The sequence below is a fragment of the Chiloscyllium plagiosum genome, chromosome 22, assembly GCF_004010195.1.
Source record: "Chiloscyllium plagiosum isolate BGI_BamShark_2017 chromosome 22, ASM401019v2, whole genome shotgun sequence".
NCBI lineage: Eukaryota > Metazoa > Chordata > Chondrichthyes > Orectolobiformes > Hemiscylliidae > Chiloscyllium > Chiloscyllium plagiosum.
In genome coordinates, this window is record NC_057731.1 from 36,639,500 (window position 1) to 36,661,301 (window position 21,802).

The 21,802-nt window shown below is 40.4% G+C and overlaps 1 protein-coding gene across 6 annotated transcripts in view; it reads right to left on the reverse strand.

The window, feature by feature from the left end:
* LOC122561213 (actin-binding LIM protein 1-like) overlaps positions 1 to 21,802 on the reverse strand; it is a 377,099-nt gene that overhangs the window by 175,243 nt on the left and 180,054 nt on the right. For all 6 annotated transcript variants that reach the window (XM_043712803.1, XM_043712802.1, XM_043712800.1 and 3 more), the window contains one exon: positions 5,457 to 5,591. In XM_043712803.1, coding sequence (XP_043568738.1) covers positions 5,457 to 5,591 — 135 coding nt within the window. The remainder of the gene's footprint in view (positions 1 to 5,456; positions 5,592 to 21,802) is intronic.

Consider the following 21,802-nt stretch of genomic DNA (forward strand, 5'->3'; position numbering starts at 1 on the left):
ATTGGATCTGATTCAGTCCTCTTGGCATGGACTGAGAAGAAATTCTACCCGTAAACTATTTCTCACAGCTTTCATGCTGTTAGCTGGACTTCTTTGCAGATAGATTTAGACAGGTGATTATTTTTCTGAGTCAGCATATGGCACAGATGAGGTACTGTCGGCATAGGAAACAGTGCATTTATGAGTTCTAAAAGAATTATACATCAAATTCTACTAACAATTTTGAAAAACAAAGATTTTCTGACAGTGAGATACAGGGGGAACCTCGATTATCTGAACGAGATGGGCGGGCACTATTTCATTTGCATAATTGATTATTCAGTTCATCGATTAAACGCCTTTCATCTGGGGCTCGGAGTTTTTAAAGTCTGTTCCCCGTTCAGGAGACTGCAGCAGCTCACAGCGCGTGAGCCCCCACCCCAAATCCCGCGCCCCCACACCCACCCCCAACCTAGTCATTTGGAGACGGTGCTGGTTTAATCACTGTAAACAAAAGATGCGATCACAATTGGAAACGCATCTTTGATGTAATGTTTCTATCAGGACCTCGAGATCTCCTTCAGACAATCCGATTTTTGGATAATTGGTATTCAGATAATCGAGGTTCCTCTGTAGCTGTTAAACAAATGGCTTGGTTTGGTAATATTTTTTATTGTTTTGAATTTGCACAGCCCCTCCCTTATCTTGTTAAAAGCTTCATGCAATAGTCAGCTGTATTTTTTTTGTTCAATTTACTTCATCCACCTGTTTCCATATCAACGCTCTGCCTCGAGGTTCAGGCAGCTCTAAAGTTAGTTAGATTTCTGCTTTGGTTACTGCAATCTGGATAACAAAGTATTTGGAGGAAGTATTGCCCTCAGTGATTATTGCACAGACTCATTAATTCCAGGGCCAGGTGTTTATTTCCTTAAAACAGAAGAATAAGAAGTGTTCTGATTGTAATGAGGTCAGCCAGCTAGACATCATAGAATATGAGTTCCCAGATTGGGGCTGTTAATCTGGTCCAATCAAGACAGATTAAAAAGGAGAGTTACGTTAGAGCCCGGGTGTCCTTGGAGAAGGAGCACGCGGTGTCCACCAACACCCTGGAGTTGTTCAGGGAGAGGTGGGTGCCGCAGGGAGTTGAGTGCATTATTTCCCCCTCCAACTCAATTTTGATTTAGTCCTTGCCCTCCCCTTCACTGTTTGATCACACAGCATTGCCCTTTGATGTGAAGGGCAGTGCTTGTCACTGGCCACCCGGGTGTTTTCCTATCTTCCTGGTGGTGGAAATTGAATAAAGATTCGTGCACCTTGTGTCTCTCACTGTGTCTCACACCTGCACACACACACCATGGGTGCTGGGGAAAAATAAGCACTACCGCAGTTAGGCGGTAGTGTGGGGGTTAAAAAAAAACAGGAGTATCAAAAAAAAAGAACAGGAGTGTCCGGAAAAATAAATAAAAAGGAGAGTATTAGAGATACTTTGATAACTGGCTCCAAATGAGGTAGTATTAGAGTTAAAGACTGCTCATGTGGAAATAAAGGGTGAAAAAAGAACAGGAGTGTCAGACACTCTGGAAAAATAAATAAAAAGGAGAGTATTAGAGATACTTTGATAACTGGCTCCAAATGAGGTAGTATTAGAGTTAAAGACTGCTCATGTGGAAATAAAGGGTGACTTGGTGATGGGATACCGGCCTCTGTGGAGTTATTTCAAGAGGTGGTCTGGTTTAGCTGTTTAATATGTTGAGATATTTTGTTGGGCAGACATGGAGAAACTATTTCCTCTGGTAGGAAGGCATGGAGACATAATCGTAAAATTAGCCTAAACCATTTAGGAGACAAAAAAAGGAAGCAATTTTCACACAAAGGGTTAGAGAAATATGGAATCTCTCTGGAAAGTCTTACAACTCTCATGGAAGAGGTTGATCAATTCCTATAGGCAACAAACTATCAAAGACTGAGATAAGATCGGTACATGTAGTTAAGATATAGATCAAGCATGACCTACTTGATTGATATAACATGCTTGAGAAATTGAATGGCACACTCTTATTCCTATGTTCCTATGAATTTTTCTTTGAGATGTGCTGCCAACGGTGTGATATTCCCATTGTCCTGGTAATTGTATCCATAATGATCCACAGGCTGTCAAATATTCATGCCTTGATTGCTTTCGGAATTCCAACAATTTATCCTTTACTTGACTACTCCTTTACATCAGAAACCAGTCATCCAAGATCAAAGACTTGCCACTGGAATGATTTATTTTCTGCGGATATAAGGCTAATGAGCTATTGTATCATTGCCAAGATTTAAAAATTTGCTTTTATAGCTTTCAGGTTTTCTTTCCTGTCTTTTCTAATTAACAATCCAATTTTTATGCAAGGGTAAATAGCGTAAATCATGGTAAAAATGTCCCTTAAAATTTCTATATAGAGGTTTTTCTCTCTCAATTGTGGGTAAAAATGCTGATAAACCATCTAGCAATACAGTGAGCTGTTAACTATGCACTATTTCCCCCTGGTAAACCAGTGGCTTCCAATTTGCTTTATCATAGAATCCTGACAGTGTGGAAACAGGCCAGTCAGCCTATCAAGTCTGCACCAACCCTCCGAATAGCATCCCATACAGACCCAATCCCCCACCCCATTCTCATAATCCTGCATTTACCATGGCTAATCCACCTAGCTGACACATTCCTGGACACTATGGACGATTCAGCATGCCAATCACTTAACCTGTACTTCTTTGAACTGCAGCAGGAAACCAGAGCACCCAGAGGAAACCCACACAGACAAGGAGAACATATAAACTCCACACAGATGGTCATTCAAGGCTGGAATTGAACCCAGGTCCCAGGCACTGTGAGACAGCAGTGCTAACCACTGAGCCATTGTGCCACCCTTCATGATAAGCAAGTACCAGAAAATCTTTCCCAATACTAGAGGAACAAAGTGAGTTTAAATCTGTTTTGTGTTCAGAATATTGAAAGAGTTTTGGAATAGTCTTGCAAAGAGACTCCTGGTGGATTTAAAACATCCTCCTCAAATACACACCAGCAAATGAACAGCGAAAACTCCACATAGTTTGAGATCACACTAAGAATAGACTCCTGGAAGATCATGAGTGGTCTTAGTGACAACTAATGCTCATGAAACAGGCTAGATTGCACTTCAGTAACTACTACTTTAATTAATGGACTTGTTTATCAGTGAGCAACTGAACAGGGATAAAGAAATTGTTGAACATTGTTTTGAGTGTGCTCTCAAACTATGCAGAGTTTTCGCTGTTCATTTGCTGGTGTGTATTTGAGGAGGATGTTTTAAATCCACCAGGAGTCTCTTTGCAAGACTATTCCAAAGCTCTTCAATTCTAACTCTGTAAAGTAATCCAAAATGATTAAGTGCTGTGCTGGAATATACAGCTGTCACCAAGAGAAAGGCAGTGCTCTGCACAATGAATGGAAGGGGAACCAGAGGGATGGGCAGGAGAGATTGGAGCTGTGTGACCGACACTTCCTCACCATCCCAGCTTCCTCTTCCACACTCTGAGAACAGGACCTTCCTTCTCTTCTGGGCCTCCTCTGCTTGGACTTCCAGTGTTATGCCCAAATACTTGTGTTTCCTCCCCTTTATTTCCCAAGCAATCCTATATATCATCCAGGGCAATTCACACCTTCAGGAGGAGAAAGTGAGGACTGCAGATGCTGGAGATCAGAGTCAAAAACTGTGGTGCTGGAAAAGCACAGCTGGTCAGGCAGCATCCGAGGAGCAGGAGAGTCTACTTTACGAGCATTAGCTCTTCATCAGGAATGTGGGGAGCCCCACCTTCAGTGGAAGGGGATGTGTGGAGCCCACATACATTATGACATGGGGAATGTATCGAAAAAACATTCTAATTCTAAACTTGCACCAAGGACCTTTGATTTTAAAGCTGTGAGCACCAAGGAGCTTTGATTTTAAAGCTGTGAGCTTGAAATTGGGATAAGTAGCACACATTCTTTGGGTGCCAAATGTGCCATTCGGGATCCAAAACAGCACTGATGTTCTTGTACATTTGCCAAAGGCCAAACAAAGGCATCATTTACCTACATCAGAAGCAGCTGTTGGTCCTTTTGTACGTGTAAATATAGAGCTTAACACACACTTCTGATCCGCTGTAACTTTGGTTTGTCCTTTGACAGTCACTGTCAGTGTAGAAAAGTAACACTAAATGCAATGAAGTGAGTATTTAAAATAACGTCAACTACACTATCGCCTGATCCAATTCCCACTCCACTCCACTCCACTCAACCACCAAACACGCAATACTCACGTGTCCAAGCCCTGACCTCTTGGCCCACATGACCATGTACTCAACTCCCATGATACTGCTGAATATTGCAAGCTTCCTACCCACCCCCACTAAAGTACACTGAGGCCTTTGACCTTCCAACCCATTTTCCTATCAAGTCCAAATCACAAACTCATTGACCCACCCATTCCTCCTTCTGCCGTACAGCTCACGTCCCTGTGAACTGGAGAACTAAGCAGAGCGGGGGCTCTACTGCAACATCATCTACATATTGAAGAGATCCAAGGCCCAAAATCCAGAAGTTGTCAAAACAATAAAATTTGGCACGAGCTTCTAACACTGTGCTGGCAAGGTGCCCAATAATAATCTTCCTGCTTTGCAGAATCAGCAAGACTCTGTATGAGTTTAGTAAGGCGCAATCCTTGTCAATTGAGTTTTGATATCATAACAGGATGTTAAAAAGGACTCTTCGGGTCAAGGGTAAATAAATATTAAAGGCACCATGTGCAGAGTGGAAAATCTGACTGCATCCTTGGCACAATTAACATTCCTTTACCTATGATTTCCAGAGCTCATTCGAAATTCTTGGAATGAGTCTGTGGAACGGATGAATAGCTCTTCTAAAATGAACATCAAGTAGCTTTCATATCCCTGCACCTCATTTCTATTTTCAAACTTCTGCTAAGATAAAATTCAGCAACAGCAAACGCAAATGCAAGCCAATCAGTCTGTATGAATGAGAAGTAGCAGTCACCTGCAATGATGTGAGGTCTCTCACCTAATTGTGTAATGTTTCAGAAACTGAGCAATTTGTGACAGTCTCATTGAAATGATTTTTATACAGGATCTATAATAATTAGCAACCAGGACCAAACCTGCCTGCTAAAATGAAGGTTCAGACATTGATTCATGGTGTCACCCCTTCATCAACTGTTTCATCCTTTCATCAAAACAGCCCTCTAAGGTGATATTCAACAAACGCTGTACCCAAATTAGGAATACACAGGTTAAAGGCGTGTCCAACAAGTAAAACTTGACATATTATTTAAGAAAATAAATTGTCATAGCGTGAACACATGAGACATGGTCTCCAACAGATTTTGTGTTTATTTTGAAGCTTTGGAGTTAAGCAGAAATGGGAAAATTCAAAAGTCAACAATTACATTTGACACGCTTACCTTTGCAAGTGAAGCATTGGAGGTGGAAATGTCTTGACTGGACACGTAGTACTTGTCCTTTACATGGGTCTCCACATTTGAAACAGTGGATGGCTGGCTTTTCTGTCGGCTTGTGGGGGTCCTGAGGGTGAGCCACTGCAGAGAAGAAAAGAAAACATGAGCAAAGCAGGTCATTAACTATTACAATTCAGATTGCATTTTTATCATCAACATCAAATGGCTAGAGTGAGACAGACAGGCAAAGATGAATCCTCTATCAGCAGTCAGACAGAAATGGCTAAATAGTATCATATATTGGTAGATTATTTTGTACTGAATGCATAGTTGATGCATTGCTCAGTCTTTCAAAACATCAGGGAATTGAGTATGGAGACAATATAAGTGTCCAAATTGAACTACTTCACATGTACATTGTTATAGGTGGCACATCGTTGTCAAATCCTGGCTTTTATTTCAAAAGGAGTTCAAATCTGACCAACAAGTCAAAAATAGCAGAATGATTGCAAAACAAAACTGAAATGTAGACTTCTTTTATTTGTTCCTGAATGAGGGTGACAGTGCCAAGGCAGTATTTACTATTCATGCCCCGTTACCATGAAGATTCAACCACATATTCTGTGACGCGTACAGGCTGAATGAGATCGGACATTCTCTCCCAAGAAGGACATTAGTAAACTTGTTTTTTTTTACAGCAATCTGACAGCTTTCTTAGTATGGGTTGAATTTTCTCAGTTTTTGGTAAAGACTTTTCTTTGGAGAGATTCAGACCAGGTGGTCCACCCTGATTCATGGTGACTTCTCTCAGGAATCTTTTGCTGTACAGCTCATTAGTTATGCAACTTGGCTCTTTGGCTCTTTTCTCTTGGAATCATGTGTCCAGGAGAAGTGGATATGCTCACCTCTGCCAGACGTTGTGCTGTTAATGCAGCTGGCACCATACTGTGCATCACTTCAGATGCTGCAAGCCTGACACGAGTCCTCCTCCCCCCCCCCCCCCCCCTCCTCCCCCCTGCCATACCCCAGTGTGAAATCATTACTGATAAGGATATGGCCCAGAAAGGGAAGCTGACATCCAGCTATGTTTGACAGGCACCTGGAGGTGCTGGTGGATGGGGTGTTGGAAAGGAGAGAAGTGCTGTATTCCATTGACCACCAAAAGAAGCCACACCACTGGTTTCAGTCAGGCTGGATCGAGCCAGCAGCCTGGGTCAGTGCAGTGTTCTGGGTGAAACACAATGCACAGCAGTGCAGGAAGGAGGTTAATAGTCCTCTACACTCTGCAAGCAAAGATGCCACAATCTTCTCTCTGCTTCCTCACAATCACAGGGCCACTGTCCTCATCAGAACTTTGCCACTGCATCATGCCAATCTCTGCAAGCCTCACAGACTCCAACTCTCATTACATTGGGCATGTCTACTTAACAACTCTCACTCACATCTTCCTCCCAACCTACTTACCCTTCCTGCCCCCGTGCTTTCTTCTCATTCAATGGAGACAGTTCACCACTTCTCCTGCAGCACCACTAACTTCTCCTTCATGCACGTGATCATACTCAGTCCCTCAAGTTGTCGCATTGCAGGAAAAGTCAGCCTGCATCCATCTCCCACCCACAAGACTGATGTCTCCACAGTAATCCGAATGGTAAACCTGTAATCCCTGGACTGATTACACCTGACCAACATGACTAACTGTGGCCAACACCCTGGACTGGACTGGAATCCTTTGCTGACTGTATTGATGCCCCTAGACTGAACCTTTTGACCCAACTAGGGACTAGCCCCTTTTGACTTTCACACATAGCCATTTGGTCGAAGCACTTGCCACATATTTGCTTGGTAAGCTGCTGACACATGCTGTAGGTATGACATTGACATAAGAGAAAGAGAGGACTGAAAATGCTGGATATTAGAGTCAAGAGTGTGGTGCTGGAAAAGCACAGCAGGTAAGGCAGCATCCGAGGAGCAGTAGAATCGACATTTCAGGCAAAAGCCCTTCATTCCTGATGCCCGAAACGTCGATTCTCCTGCTCCTTGGATGCTGCCTGACCTGCTGTGCTTTACCAGCACCACACTCTTGACCCATGATATTGACATAGCACATCGCCTCACAGCAAAGCATCAGCCCCTTGATTGTTCAGTGCTCCCCACTGTGATAAGCTGAAGCCTTTCCCTCCACAATAAAAAGCAATGTTAGGAAGAGGCTGGCAGTCTCAGAGCAAATTCTAAGTGAGTGTGCGTTAAAAAATGAAGTTAAGGGCCAAAAAATGCATCCAGTTAGGACACATGAAATTCACGTGTGGCACAGCACACAAACTGATCTTGCTGAAGCATGCAAATCTTAGGTGTCCATCAGCTCCAAAGTGAAGACCTGAAGGGCTGACGTGGTGTGAGAGTTGGACTGAGAGCATGTATAATGGTATGGTGATGCTGGTGGTTTATGAGGCCAGCTTGCTCAGTTGGAGGATAGAAGAGGACGGTAGCTAAGGAGTATATAGGCACGCTGTGTAAAAAAAGAATTAAAAGGGAAGTCCAGAGAAACAAATGGCGAGCTGCTGCCACCAAGTTCCTACTCTGACTTTCAGGAATTAGCACCATCTATTTCTCAGGGAAGGAAATGAGAATTGGGAGCTGCATATAAAGGAAACAACTTAGCAAATGCTTGATAATAAGGTAGTCACTGCTTATTAGTGAGACTCAGAAATCATTGTTTAAATCCGAAGGGGATGTTGAAAATTTGATTTTTCCATTTTCAACATACTTTCCCTATTTCCCTGCTATTGCTCACCTTGCTCAAGGGAGCAGGAGATTTCATCCTGACAAGCTACAAAACTTTCATGAGAAAAAGTGACGACTACAGATGATGGAGATCAGAGTTGAAAAGTATGGATCTGGAAAAGCACTGCATCCAAAGAACAGGAGAGTTGATATTTCGGGCGTAAGCCCTTCATCAGGATTAATACCTGAAACATCGACTCTCCTGCTTCTCGGATGCTGCCTGACCTACTGTGCTTTTCCAGTGCAACATTTTGAGACTACTAAACTGCCACACATCGAGAAATGATGATTATCAAGCATTTAACAAAGAAAAGCAAGCTGACATTGTCAATAAAAGTAAATGTTATCTGTACACAGCAAGAGTGTTGAAAGCTGAGTGGAAAATAGAGAAAGCCAAAAACAAGGCATCGTGTGCCAGAAGACATAAGAGAACAGGACCCACATGAAACATGGATATCTTGCCCTCTTTGATACCGAAGGTACTGACGTCTGTTTCCGAGGGGAGGAAGGATACATTAATCCATAGCAAAAAATATCTCTATGTAGTGTTAATTTATATCAGTTCACTGATTTTATGTGATTCCAGAAAAATTAATACCTGTAAAGTTTGGTCACTTTGCATTTTCTCATATTCTGCATGCCAATATGCATCAAGTTACTGAATGTGCAATTATTTCTTAGTCCTTACTAGATTTTTATTCTACACAGAGAGGGAAGGAGTTGGAGCCAGAGTGACTGTCAATGGTATGCCCTTACAGGTGTTTGGGATCCATCCCTATTATATAAGTACCCCACCCCTGGAATTTGAGCTGAGTCCTGTTCTCAGATGGAAGGAACACTGTACCAGAATTTGTATCCTAACAGAGAAAGGTCTTGGAAGTTTCTAAGCCTCCATTTACAATTTCATATCAATTCTGTCTCCATTTTTTCTGTTCCTCTTTATTTCCATATTGTTGACAATGTCACTGAACATTTGATGTAAGGTTATATTGCCAGCAATTTGGAACAATCTACCTCAAAATGTTTTTTTTTGTTTGAAGTAATCGTTAACAATGTCCCTAAGTTAATCGGAATTTACAATTTTTAATGGGAAATCCATCATGTTGTGTGGGGATAGGAATATCCACTGAGCCTACGTGTGTTAACATGCACTGAAAGGAATGTTTGGCATTTTTGAATCATTACTTCTTCAGGGCCCAGTTAAATATTATTATGTTTAACTCTGCAGCAAATATGAACTGGAATTGTTTGAATTAATTATTGAACCAGATGCTGTTCTTCTGTTCGCCGAGCTGGAAGTTTTTGTTGCAAACGTTTCGTCCCCTGTCTAGGTGACATCCTCAGTGCTTGGGAGCCTCCTGTGAAGCGCTTCTGTGGTGTTTCCTCCGGCATTTATAGTGGTCTGTCCCTGCCGCTCCCGGTTGGCAGTTTCAGCTGGCCGCTCTAGTGGCCGGTATATTGAACCAGATGTAAAGTGGACAGAAGAGAATTACCTAATGTACTGAGCCATAGAAATCGCTTCTTGCAGGTATGCAAAGTACAGAAATACCTATTCTCTTAACCAGATAAGAACTGGAAAGTAGAGAATTACTATCAGTCCTAACATGGACCAGTTGCACAGTATCAAGTTTCCAATTTTGCTGAACCAAGCATGGATTATGAAAACATAGGTAATTCAATCAGCCATTGTAGAAAGTGAACTAAGATGGCTGCCTGTACTCTGACTCAGCCTCAAAAGAAATTAATTTGCACCAGTATAGAGCACGTTTTCTCAAAGTATTTTAATCCTAAAATAGATCCGAAGATAAAACCAACTGTAAAATAGATGAACTGTTAGATTTCTAAAATGTGGTGCTACAGTAAGATTTTCAGGCAGAGTGGCATCTAGTTTTTGGATTTCCTCTCCAGATTATATTTCAATGTAGGAAAAGGAATTTTCAGATTGTTAACGGCATTTTAAGATGCACTCTGCTCATCTCATTCATTTTTTAAACTGACGAATTATTTTTAGAATACTCTAGGATCAGGTTCTCTTGAGACAGACATTGTACAGCATATGTCATCTTTGATTAAATCATCAAAGATGATTAACTTCAGCCAAGAACATGGGTTTCTGGAATTAATCTATTCATGTCATTATATCACTTTGCATCTTTGGCTTCCTTGACTGACTTCAAACATTGCATGTTGTGTAAATCCCTTTTCATTTATGAGCTGTATAATCGTGGAAATCTCCTAATGGTAAGAGGTTACTTGGTCTCTGACAACTATGCTAGCTTCTCACCAGAGCTATCGGCTTTGTTGTCATTGATCTACTATGCCAATGCCAGCTTGCCAATCAAAGCTAATTACTCCAATCATACTTCCCAGTTTTTGCTCTGTAATTTTTAAAATATTTTTCTTATTCAAATATTACATGGGTTTTTTTTGTCTTCTTTATTAAATGTTATAAGGCAGAAAGTCATTGCAATTGAAAGTTGATATGTGTTTCTAGTAGACCAGCAGGAAAGTCCTAAAACCATCATCCGTTGTTAATACCCACTTATGCAGGGCATGTTGACCTTTGCCTGATGTACTAATAGATTCTCTGTACTATGAGTGCTTGTTTGGAAAATCTAACTTAATGAATTAACTTCAAGATTGACCTTTTACTCACTACCCTTTGCTAACCCATAGATGCCAGTCCTTTGTGTGCGTGCCTAAAAGCTGGAACATCAGTGTGAAAGCATCCTAAGTTTCACAACAAATAACTGTGACTAAAGACCTGATGAAGCTCAAACAAAGACGCACGTCCAGGAGAGAATAGGCAAGAGCAGGTGACAGAGGAAGTGGATGAAGAAAGAGGTGGCATTATCCATGTCTAAAAGATGAGAAAAGGATATGCCCCCTCCCCGTGGTGCTGGAATCTTTGCTACATTGAGTGTGTTCATATTATAAAAAATGAAAACATACCTGGAACTTAATGCTGAAGTAAACAAAAATAAGTGACAAGAATTTTCCAGTTGCATTATCGGAAGTGAGTGGTCACAATAATGAGAATATTTCCCTACATAATAATAATCACAACATTTCAAGAGAAGCTACAAGTAAGATTTCAATATTAGATACTTGATAAATATAATGGCAATAAAAACAATGAAATTTGCAACGTCGTTTTTCCTAATTTAACCAATGTTTTAAGATGTAACACAATGCCCACAGAATTAAATAAAATTACATAAGCGTTTCCAGTGAGATGCACCTCATACATAGTCCAAGTGCTTTGCATAGCTAAAAGTGCAATCACTTCCTCTTCAAAGCTTTTAAACACTATATCATATTGTTCAGTTTATCATGGCAGCATTCAACTTGCCAAGGTCCTGACCTGTTAACGATGTGTTTTCCTGTTATTGCTTTGTTGGCATTCTTGGTCGCAGTGTAATGTGACATTGCTTTGCCCTTGTCTGTTTTATCCATTATCTGAAACACGCACAGCTTGATGTGGCCCTTCCTTCCATGCAACCAAAATATTGATTTATTATTCAATGAAGTGTGTGCTTAGCAGAAACTAACTGAAGTGCAAACCATTTTAATTACAGTTCGCAGAATGACAGAGAACCCCACAATTTTTACCAAATGTTTTTTGCTCAACAATCATTAGTACGCATTGCACTTTTGCATAAATTATTGGCATATTCACTTACTTTTTGAAAATTGCTTTTCATAAACTAGAAGTGAAATCTGGCCTCACGTTTTCTTAACTCTATGTAATGAGGACTTAAAGTGAATGAGTATTCCACTATTTCTACTTTGCATCCACTGTTTAAAAACATTACTTCCTCTGCTGCAACATCTTGTGTTTTACTCGTCACACATGATATTGTACCTGTGCAGATTTAGGATTCTGAATCACATCACTTTGAATGAAAGAATTATGTCGGAAAACATCTGCTTCCTAGAAAATGAAAAGTTGCACAGGCAAGCAATTAAAAGGGAACAACTTTCGCAATCATCACCACCATAGTACTTAAACTTTGGGATAGTTATTTCAAATTTGATTACAGATAATCTAACTTCTGCCAGGCTTAGGTACACTTCTTTACTTGTTCAAGTGAAGCTAAAGTATTACGTGGCACAACTTGAAGAAGATCTTCAAGGGCTGATCCTCCTTCATCAAACTCCACAAATACAGAGTATTTATTTATTCCAGGCTCTCTTTGTGGGACCTTGATCTGCACAAATTTGTTGCTGGATTTGCTCACAAAACAAGGAGTAGACCTAAATGCAATGTGTGCGCGCGTGGGGGGCAGAAATTAATGACAAAAATGCTGCCACATATGGAGAATTTCAGCTATGAGGGAAGACCAGGTGGGTCAAAATGGTTTTACTTCAGAACAGAGAAAGCTGAAAAAGGGCGAGGATTTAATTAAGAAGAGTTAAATCATTAGGAGGTCTAAACAGACTTTTGGAAGAACCAATTTCTTTCTGCAGCAAGATCAATATCAATAACCACAGATCAGAACAAAAAAATTACAGGGGAGTTAAGAAAATTTAGTTTTGGACAGTGAGTATTTGGAAATTACTGCCTGAAAGGATGGTCAAGTCACAGGCTTTCTTGTATTGAGGAAGCTGTTGAATGTGCTATAGCCTCAATTGAAAAGTGGGACTTGCTTAGAGGGCTTTGCTTCTGTTCAGTACAACCACAAGGGGGTTAAGCGGCTTCCTTCTGTATGGTAAGTTGTCTGTTTCTGTGTAACTTTACCTGCTGTGATGTAGTTTGAAACATGACTCCACAACAGAAATACAAATTATTTCTTTTATCTAATGTCTGGAATAAATGGCAGTGACACAGGTACCTGAGGTTACAAATTACTTTGGATGCCTTACAGCTAGTCTAAAGTTACCAAAAAAAAAGTCACTGCAAGTGTATTAGCATATTTTCAGAAGAAGTTCATTTTCCTCTATTTAAGAGCTATTAATAATCAGAAAATTGAGATCATCTAATGTTCAATGTACCCAATCAAATATCTCAAAGGGAATTTTATAAAAGTACAGCCTATGTTTACTATGTTTTATCTAATTGTCACAGAACCTAAGATATCTGTACAACATATTAGATTTCTCTTTTGACATCATTATTTGTGCTGTAAAAGGTCACTGCTACCCTAAGAAAAACGGAGGCAACCCCAATTCTTGAATAGCTAGGAAAAGACTGAACATATTACTTTTATGGAATCAATTTTTTAAAAAGATTGTTCTTCAGAGGTGAGCATTGCAGGCTAGGCCAGCATTTATTGTCCATTCTTAATTGACCTTCACAAGATAATAAGTCATAACAACACCACATTATAGTCCAATGGGTTTATTTGAAATCACAAGCTTGAAGACACTTCACCTGACGAAGGAGCAGCAAATAAACCTATTGGACTATAACCTGGTGTCATGTGACTTCTGACCTTGTCCACCCCAGTCCAACACAGCACCTCCACATCATGACCTACAGAAGGAAAGGCCTGTCCACTAAATTCTCTGCAGTTCATGTGAGGTTTTTACATACACAAGTGTTATTAAAAATTACAAGACTTTGATATAGTAACATTGAATGAATAGAGATAAATCCAAGTCTGGAGAGCATGTGGAAAGAGAAACAATTTAGCCTACCTTTATAACAGTAGTATATTTTGGGTTATATACAACATGGTGCGAATTTTTTCTTTAAAGTATTGCATCCATTTGTTTCTTCAGTTTATTACAGCTAAATTTCAAAAGCCCTCAAATATTATTGAAATGCATTATATGCACCGTTAAATAGTTTTATAAATAATCAAGATATCCTATCATTTGTAACAGACACTGAATACTAATCTGTGGTCCCTCATTGATGGAGAGACAGAAGAAGGAGGAGATCAGAGAGGCTGATACCCAGGCCATTCTTGCATTTCATGGGAACCAATTGGTTACAAATGACATTGCCAAACTTAACCGGGGGATTAAATATAACATGGAATTATAGAACTTTGACATTTGACTCTAAAGAATAGAAATGTCTCCAAAATACTATCTGCAAATGTCAACATTCCATTTTTTATTTGCTGAACTTTTACCAATTAGTTATGGCGCGAATTTGAATATTTTTCTAAATTTCTGTCTATGCTTCAGCTCTATTACATTCACGGTATGAACTTTACTTCAGTCTGGGATACAAAGCCTGACTGATCTCCAAATAACAGAATCCTCTCTTGCAGGATTTAAGAAATCAGTCATGAGATCAATTTGCACTAAAGAGATAAGAAACAAATTCAAAGGTCTTATGAGGAAAGGCGGAGAGACTTGGAGAGAAGAAGGCTAAGAGGGGATTTGATAGAGACATACAAGATGATCAGAGGATTAGATAGGGTAGACAGTGAAAGTTTTATTCCTAGGATGATGACGTCAGCTTGTATGAGGGGGCATAGCTACAAATTGAGGGGTGATAGATTTAAGACAGATGTCAGATGCAGGTTCTTTACTCAGAGTGGGAAGGGCGTGGAATGCCCTGCCTGCCAATGTAGTTAACTCAGCCACATTAGGAGATTTAAACAATCCTTGGATAAGCACATGGATGATGATGGGATAGTGGAGGGGGATGGGCTTAGATTAGTTCACAGGTCGGCACAGCATCAAGGGCCAACGGGCCTGTTCTGCACTGTATTGTTCAATGTTCTATGTAAATAATGAGTAACCACGTCTCCCTTCTTTTTGTTATATCTTTAATGGACCATTTCTCCAGGACAGCACAAAATTCACATGGGCTGTCCATAATTAACATTATAACAAATGGACAATTCTAGCTGTGGAGACATGCCACATGGATAACAAGGCTGGGTACCAAGCTTGCAATATAGATTTTTCCTGCAAATATATGTCCTAGCCATGCCTTTTCCAGATGCAAAGATGTAGGTCTAAAATCAGCATGCCTTTGCTATACGACCTTTCTCTGAAGATTAATCTATCCAACATTGGCTGTACACAGAATAATAACTCTCAACTTATGTTCACCTATGAACAGCATTATATTTCTCTTCAGTGCAATGCCACTAATTAGTTCACACAAATGGATAAAGTCTTGAAAATGAGAAAATCCAAACGACAGCTATTACTTTTCACTTTATGTTTGAATTAGGTAGCAATACAATGCATTACATATAAAAATAATAATGTTATGAATGTAAGAAATATATTTTTAAGACATCAATTTTTCAGAGATACTGCTTCATTGCATTCTCCACAATAGTAGGCAAACTCTGACTTGAGCTTTCTGATTTCATCTCCAGTTTGTAGTGATTACAATTCTGCCTCAGGGTTGCTGAACATATATCTGGGAACTGGTGATAAGTCCTATCAAATAATGTTGAAATAGGCTGAAATATATTCGCACAGAATGGTGAAGTTGCCAAGTGGGTTGAGCACAGGCTATTTTAATAACTCCCTTTTTTTTATAGATATTTTTATTAGAAATTTAACATTTTTACAAGTTTACAAAAATAAACAAAACTCTCAGATATAAACATTGATATACAATTAGCTCAAATATACAATAGGTCAAAATTTGACAAAAAAAAACAAAAAACAAAACAACAAAAAAAAACCGAAAAGAAACAGAATGGTGAAGTTGCCAAGTGGGTTGAGCACAGGCTATTTTAATAACTCCCTTTAAGCTAACCCATTCAGCAGAAAATGAGCAAATTTGGATTGTGTCCCCATTTGACCATAAAACCATTTAGCCCATTGAGTGTGCTTTGCCATTTAATCATGGCTGATGTGTGTCTCAACCCCATTCTCCTACCTTCTCCCTGTGACCTTGATTCCCTTACCAATCAAGGACCTATCCATTTTGGTCTTAAATACACTCAATGATTTGGCCTCCACAGCCTTCTACGGCCATGAGTTCCACAGAGTCACAATTCTCTGGCAGGAGCAATTCCTCCTCATCCCAGTTCATATAATCTATAGAATCCCGACAGTGTGGAAACAGGCCATTCGGCCCATCGAGTCCATATTGACCCTCCGAAGAGCATCCCACCTCGACCCACCCCGTTACCTATCTCTGTAAGCATGGCGAATCCACCTAGCCTGCACATCCCTGGACACTATGGGCAATTTAGCATGGCCAATTCACCTAACTTGCACATTTTTGTACTGTGAGAGGAGACCAGAAAACCCAGAGGAGACTCACGCAGACATGGGGCTAATGTGCAAAATCCTTGCACAGTCACCTGAGGGTGGAATTGAACCTGGGACCCTGGTGCTGTGAGGCAGCAGGTCCCTTCACTCGGAGGCTGTGCCCTCAGGTCCTAGTCTCTCCAACTACTGAAAACATCTTCTTCAAGTCGATACTATCCAGACGTCTCAGTATTCTGTAAGTTTCAATAATATACCCTTCATCCTTCTAAACTCTACGGAATACAGTACAGGCCCAGAGTCCTCAACCACTGACAATCCCTTCACCCCCAGGTTCATTCTTGCAAACCACCCCTTCCTATGCCAGCACAGCTTTCCTCAGATATGGGCCCAAAATTGCTCACAATGTTCCAAATACATCTTCAGCAGTGCATCTCTGCTCTTGTTTTCTAGCCCACTTGAATGACCCCACATTTAACATGATTCTCTACTGAAAGCAACAGACAGAAAACTTGAGAGGCATTTAAAATGGAATCCAATCCAAATCTATTTGCTTTATCCGCACAATATTAACAATGCACAAATGCATCAAACAGAATTTTGCAGATTAAAGTTTGCCAACAGCTATTTAACAAAGATCTTTGCATCGTTCTTATTGGGGCATTATAATTGGTCAACATTACAACTGTGAACATATAAGTCAAAAATATGCATTATTGACTGTCATGATTTAGAGACGCTGGTGTTGGACTGGGTTAGACAAAGTTAAAAAATCACATAACACCAGGTTATAATCCAACAGGTTTATTTGGAAGCACTAAGCTTGCAGAGTGCTGCTCCTTCATCAGGTGGTTGTGGAGTATAAGATTGTAATACACAGAATTTATAGCAAAAGTTTACAGTGTGATGCAACTGAAATTATATATTGAAAAGCCCTGGATTGTTCGTTAAGTCTCTCATCTTCTAGAATGACCATCTTGGTTTCAGTTCTTTCATATGTAAGTCACAAAACCTTTTCAAAAGTTACATTCTCAAGTGAACTTTAACAATTGGTGTCATGTCGACATCATTGACTGTAACATCTTTTTGGGACGTCCTGCAGTTGTGAAAGGTGCTATATAAATGCAAGTCTTTTTGGTTCTACTTAGATCACATTTGATGAACTGTAATTCTCCAGAAGTCCCTTCGTAGTTTAGCCAAACTGAAAAAGTGATTTGATTTGATTACTTTTTGCCACTGCAGAAGGGCTTATAATTCAGTTGTGTTAAAATTTAAGTCCACTTTCACGTGGGTTTTGACAGAGAACACTACAATAATCAAGAAGTAGTTGTTAGCATTTGGATGTTCGCAAGAGGTGCTGTTTGGACATCAGTCTTAGATGGGCGACTGGTCTGACCAGTTGACAAAGCTTTCTACTGTTACACTTGTTTGATTAAACAGTCTCAGTTATTAAGAAAGCATACTGCTTTGTTTGCTTATTGTGATCAATGAACAACTCCTTCCAGTTTGAGCAAGATTTAACTGGGATACACTTACATATTAACCCTGACCCAAGCTTGTTTGTACAAATCCATTAGTCAAGGCCTGCAGTCAGAAAAAAGATTGAAACCTTTTTCCCTAAGTGCCTGAGTCAGAGGCTGAATGAATACAAGACCATTGATTATATTCTCTGAATCATTAATCCTTCAAGTTTTTAAGCAAAATTATCTTGATTCTGAAATTGCAAACACATTTTCTAAATTCCTGACTCTCCTATTTCCACAAAAAAATTAACTTATTTTGCAGCATACAGGAATTCAGCTAATTGTGTCTGTGCTGGGTCTCTGATAAATGTACTCATTTAGTTTCATTTCCCTTCCTTTTTCAACTTTAAATTAGTGAGTGTCTTTTTCGAAACCATCATAAAGTTTGCTTCCACAGCTGTGTGTGGGAGGTAATAACCATGCACCCGAAAAACATTTCTCTGAATCTCTCCTTTCATTCTTTTAGTAATGGCCATCAATTTGTATTCACATGTGCCAAGTGACCAGATTAAACCATTTTCCCCTTTTAGGCCAACCTTATAAACAGGCGTTTGGGAATACGAGGAAGCGTTGTAAGGAAGGACTCAACAGGGAGTGCCAAGAAGAAAGCAACAGGAGGTTCCCAGTTTTTCTTGGGGGGTGGGGGTGGTCAGGGTCAGAAGTTATCACTGTGGCTGTGGTGCAATTAAAATGCACAGAAATGGAGGAACAGATACCCCAACAAGCCGCAACAACCTGCCAAATAGCCTCCAGTGAAGCTGCAGTTATACAGGTGTGCAAGAAGTGCAGAAGATCCAGAGTTTACCATCCTTTTTCCATCAGATGGGTAATGCACTGCTGCCACAGAATGTGAGTGTCCTGAGACACTGTCATAGAGCTATGCCAACAGCTGGACTGGAACCTGAGACCTGACGGAGTGGGGTTCATTACATCCCAATAGTCGTCAAGGTGTCAAGCTATACTAAAAACATTTATGCAACTGCCTGCTTCCAAGGTTCCACTGGGGATATGTGTGTGATCTCACAACACTACCTTAAACATGTCAAGGTAGGTGAAATAACTCCACAGAGGTCAATATCCCATCACCAAGTCACCCTTTAGTTACACATGGTGAGTCTTTGACACTGATTCAGCCTTCTCAGAACCAGCTTCCAGAGTGAACAGAAACTCTCACAGTCCTCCCTGTCAGCTAATCCTCCCTGATTGGACCAATCAGCAAACTCTTATTCTACAAGGTCCACTTGGCTCACTTTGTTACAATCATAACAGCAGGTACCAACTCAACTTGTGCCAGATCACACTGTTTCATCTCATTTCTCCCTGACAGCACAGGCAGTAGACTTTGGAAATATAGCTGGCTTTTCCTAGGTGCAGGGCACTACAGATTCTACAAAAGATGAACTGAGAATGCTATAACATAAGACAGCTAACTTCATCAACAGAAAGGAATTCGATTCCATCAATGTACAGGTCATTTGTGATCATTGGAATAATATCTTACAGGTATGTGCCAGATACCCTGGAAGCTGCCAAATAGCCTATATCCTTGACCAGTGAGCCTGACTTCGGTGGTGGGCAAGTTGTTGGAGGGAATTGTGAGGGACAGGATGTATATGTATTTGGAAAGGCAAGGACTGATTAGGGATAGTCAACATGGCTTTATGCATGGGAAATCATGTCTCACAAACGGGATTGAGTTTTTTGAAGAAGTAACAAAGAGGATTGATGAAGGCAGAGCGGTAGATGTGATCTATATGGACTTCAGTAAGGCTTTCGACAAGATTCCCCATGGGAGACTGATTAGCAAAGTTAGATCTCATGGAATACAGGGAGAACTAGCCATTTGGATACAGAACTGGCTGAAAGGTAGAAGACAGAGGGTGGTGGTGGACAGTTGTTTTTCAGACTGGAGGCCTGTGACCAATGGAGTGCCACAAGGATCAATGCTGGTCCCTCTACTTTTTGTCATTTATATAAATGATCTGGATGTGAGGATAAGAGATATAGTTAGTAAGTTTGCAGATGACACCAAAATTGGAGGTGTAGTGGACAGCGAAGATGGTTACCTCAGATTACAACAGGATTTTAATCAGATGAGCCAATAGGCTGAGAAGTGGCAGATGGAGTTTAATTCAGATAAATGCGAGGTGCTACATTCGGAAAGATGTTGTGAAACTTGAAAGGGTTCAGAAAGGATTTACAAGGATGTTGCCAGGGTTGGAGGATCTGAGCTATAGGGAGAGGCTGAACAGGTTGGGGCTGTTTTCCCTGGAGCGTCGGAGGCTAAGGGGTGACCTTATAGAGGTTTACAAAATTATGAGGGGCATGGATAGGATAAATAGACAAAGTCCTTTCCCTGGGGTCGGTGAGTCCAGAACTAGAGGGCATAGGTTTGGGGTGAGCGGGGAAAGATATAAAAGAGGCCTAAGAGGCAACGTTTTCACTCAGAGGGTGGTACGTGTATGGAATGAGCTGCCAGAGGATGTGGTGGAGGCTGGTACAATTGCAACATTTAATAGGCATTTGGATGGATATATGAACAGGAAAGGTTTGGAGGGATATGGGCCGGGTGCTGGCAGATGGGACTAGATTGGGTTGGGATATCTGGTCGGCATGAACAGGTTGGACCGAAGAGTCTTGTTTCCATGCTGTACATTTCTATGACTCTATGACTTAAGAATGCTCATGCTCCTGCTTAGTTTCAACCTTTTGCAGACATTCCAGTATATGATGCTTTCATATTAATCAATGAGATGATGCTAGGCTACACTTGGCATGGAGGAAAGATTGACTCTCTTACACAGGCTTGAGAGATGGAATCATGCTAAGGGCAGGTAAACTGTGAAACTTGGTTCTTAAAAAGGTAATACATTTACAAATGTGCCCTTATGTTTGCAATAAACTATCATCTGTGCAACCGTCGCATTTTTTGGTTCCCCTCCCACTATATGCACTGTTGAAGGGCAGCTCCTAGTGGGCGTGCTTCACTTGGACTTTGAAAATGGCACTGGTGCAAGGAATCCCAGCACGTCCTTCTCTGGCAACAGAAATGATACTGGGATACCATAGAGATATGTTGCAGTGTTAATAAAGTGAGTTGTGGAAAATAGCATAAGGAAGCCATCTATAACTCGGAGAGAATCCTTCATGAAACTTGATAAAATTGATAGTTAGCTGATTTTGGTACAATTAAGGCCATATATTGAGAAGAGTGAACACCATAGTTCCAATAATGACAACAGAATGTTTCACATGAGCATTAATCACTTGTCTGCAGGAAGCTGACAGCATAATCTCAGTGGTCTTGTTTTCTCTTAAATTGTATTTTCAAAATAAAATTGCATTAAGAACTCATGCAGCAACACTCTCTTCAATACTTTGGATCTGTTTCAGCAGATTGTGGGAGCAACAATGGTTTTAAATTGAGAGAGATTTGTCTTAGCGAGTTTTGAGAAGATTTATAGCTCAGATTGAGGTTCCGGATGTAGGATTGCTTGCTGAGCTGGAAGGTCTGTTTTCAGACATGTCATCACCATTTATAAACTACCTTGCAAGAACTGTAACAAACACTACATTGGACAAACAGGCAGAAAACTAGTCACCAGGATACATGAAGATCAACTAGCCACAAAAAGACATGACCACTCTCACTAGTATCCTTACATATGGATGAAATGACACTACTTCAACTAGGACAACACATCCATCCTAGGATGAGCCAAACTGTGACATGCATGAGAATTCCTAGAAGCTTGGCATTCCAACCGGAATTCTATCAACAAACACATTGACTTGGATCCCATTTACCACCCCTGAGAAAAAGAACAGGAAATGACCACCATAGGAAATGATGTCACCACAGGAAATGACATCACCAAACCTAGGAAACTCAAACATATAAATAGAAAG